Source organism: Saccopteryx bilineata, chromosome 4 (assembly GCF_036850765.1).
Source record: "Saccopteryx bilineata isolate mSacBil1 chromosome 4, mSacBil1_pri_phased_curated, whole genome shotgun sequence".
Taxonomy (NCBI): Eukaryota; Metazoa; Chordata; class Mammalia; order Chiroptera; family Emballonuridae; genus Saccopteryx; species Saccopteryx bilineata.
The window spans coordinates 151736645-151738129 of NC_089493.1; the positions used below are offsets into that span (position 1 = coordinate 151736645).

The 1485-nt window shown below is 41.1% G+C and overlaps 1 protein-coding gene across 1 annotated transcript; it reads left to right on the plus strand.

Annotated features, from left to right (window-relative positions):
* Positions 1 to 279: 279 nt before the first annotated feature.
* Positions 280 to 1253, plus strand: LOC136335779 (prostaglandin E synthase 3-like). Its single transcript, XM_066276894.1, has one exon. It carries the CDS (start codon positions 295 to 297, stop codon positions 775 to 777), a length of 483 nt encoding a protein of 160 aa, XP_066132991.1. The 5' UTR covers positions 280 to 294; the 3' UTR covers positions 778 to 1253.
* Positions 1254 to 1485: the final 232 nt, after the last annotated feature.

Below are 1485 nucleotides of genomic sequence, written 5' to 3' on the forward strand. Positions count from 1 at the left end.
GGCCTCACCAGCTCTAGCTTGCTCGCACAGACGCACGCACGTACGTTCCTTCTCTGTCCTCGAGCCCCTTTTCCTCCACTTTCCTCTTCTCCCCTACCGAGGAGCGCTCTCTCGGCGCGGTGCATTCTGGGGACTCAGGTTCGGCCTGCTGCCGCCACCGTCGCCTGAGAGAAGCAAGGAGAGGCCACACCGGGGAGAAAACGCGGTAGTCGCCACGGGAGAGGCATCCACTGCCCAGCATCTACCACCTGAGAGGCCCGCCCACCCACTCACCTATCCCGCTACCCGTTCACGATGCAGCCTGCTTCTGCGAAGTGGTACGATCGAAGGGACTATGTCTTCATTGAATTTTGTGTTGAAGACAATAAAGATGTTAATGTAAATTTTGAAAAATCCAAACTTACATTCAGTTGTCTTGGAGGAAGTGATAATTTTAAACATTTAAATGAAATTGATGTTTTTCACTGTATTGATCCAAATGATTCCAAGCATAAAAGAACGGACAGGTCAATTTTATGTTGTTTACGAAAAGGGGAATCTGGCCAGTCATGGCCAAGGTTAACAAAAGAAAGGGCAAAGCTTAATTGGCTTAGTGTGGACTTCAATAGTTGGAAAGACTGGGAAGATGATTCAGATGAAGACATGTCTAATTTTGATCGTTTCTCTGAGATGATGAACAACATGGGTGGTGATGAGGATGTAGATTTACCAGAAGTAGATGGAGCAGATGATGATTCACAAGACAGTGATGATGAAAAAATGCCAGATCTGGAGTAAGGAATGTTGTCATCACCGGATTTTGAGAAAGAAAATTAACTTCCCTGCAAGATTTCATAATTGAGAGAATTCCCAAGTTGATAGCTCTAAAGGCAGATGATGCATTTGCCACCTTTAACCCATTTTTCAACCTGTTTTTTTTAAGGCTTCACTAAGGGTTGATAAATACCATTGTATGGGGCAATTTTAAGTCAGCTAAGGCAGTAACCTTATGCATGAACATTTCTCAGATTTTCATCACGCTGTTGAGGTCCTAGGCAATTGATACAGCAGTTGTGATAAAAAACATTTCACCTAAGTCTCCTTTACTTCATAACATATATACTGACATGATAGGAAGCTCTTGGATTACAGAAAGATAACTAAGTTTTAGATTTTAGAACATGACTCAAACTGGCTGACACAAATTGGTTGATACCTTAAACTGGTAACCTTTGTTCCCTTTGATATATTCTTCAGGATTGTTCCACTAAAGTTTTATTTTTCAAAAATTTACTTCACATTATTGTACATAAGTGATCACTTGTCAGTGCTCCAAATGTATCTTAGCTAAAACTAGTGAATGCCCTAAAAACTTAGATGGTTTTTGAAGCCTAAAAATTTGGTATTGTTTGACCCTTGAACTTTTACATCTCTTAGCATGGAGGACAAAGAAAGGCTGTACATTGTTGCTTGAGAGTCTGTACATTTAGACCAAATTTGTATTTG

Excerpts from the sequence above, each read along its gene's own strand:
- LOC136335779 (XM_066276894.1), top strand. The coding sequence starts at position 295 with ATGCAGCCTGCTTCTGCGAAGTGGTACGATCGAAGGGACTATGTCTTC.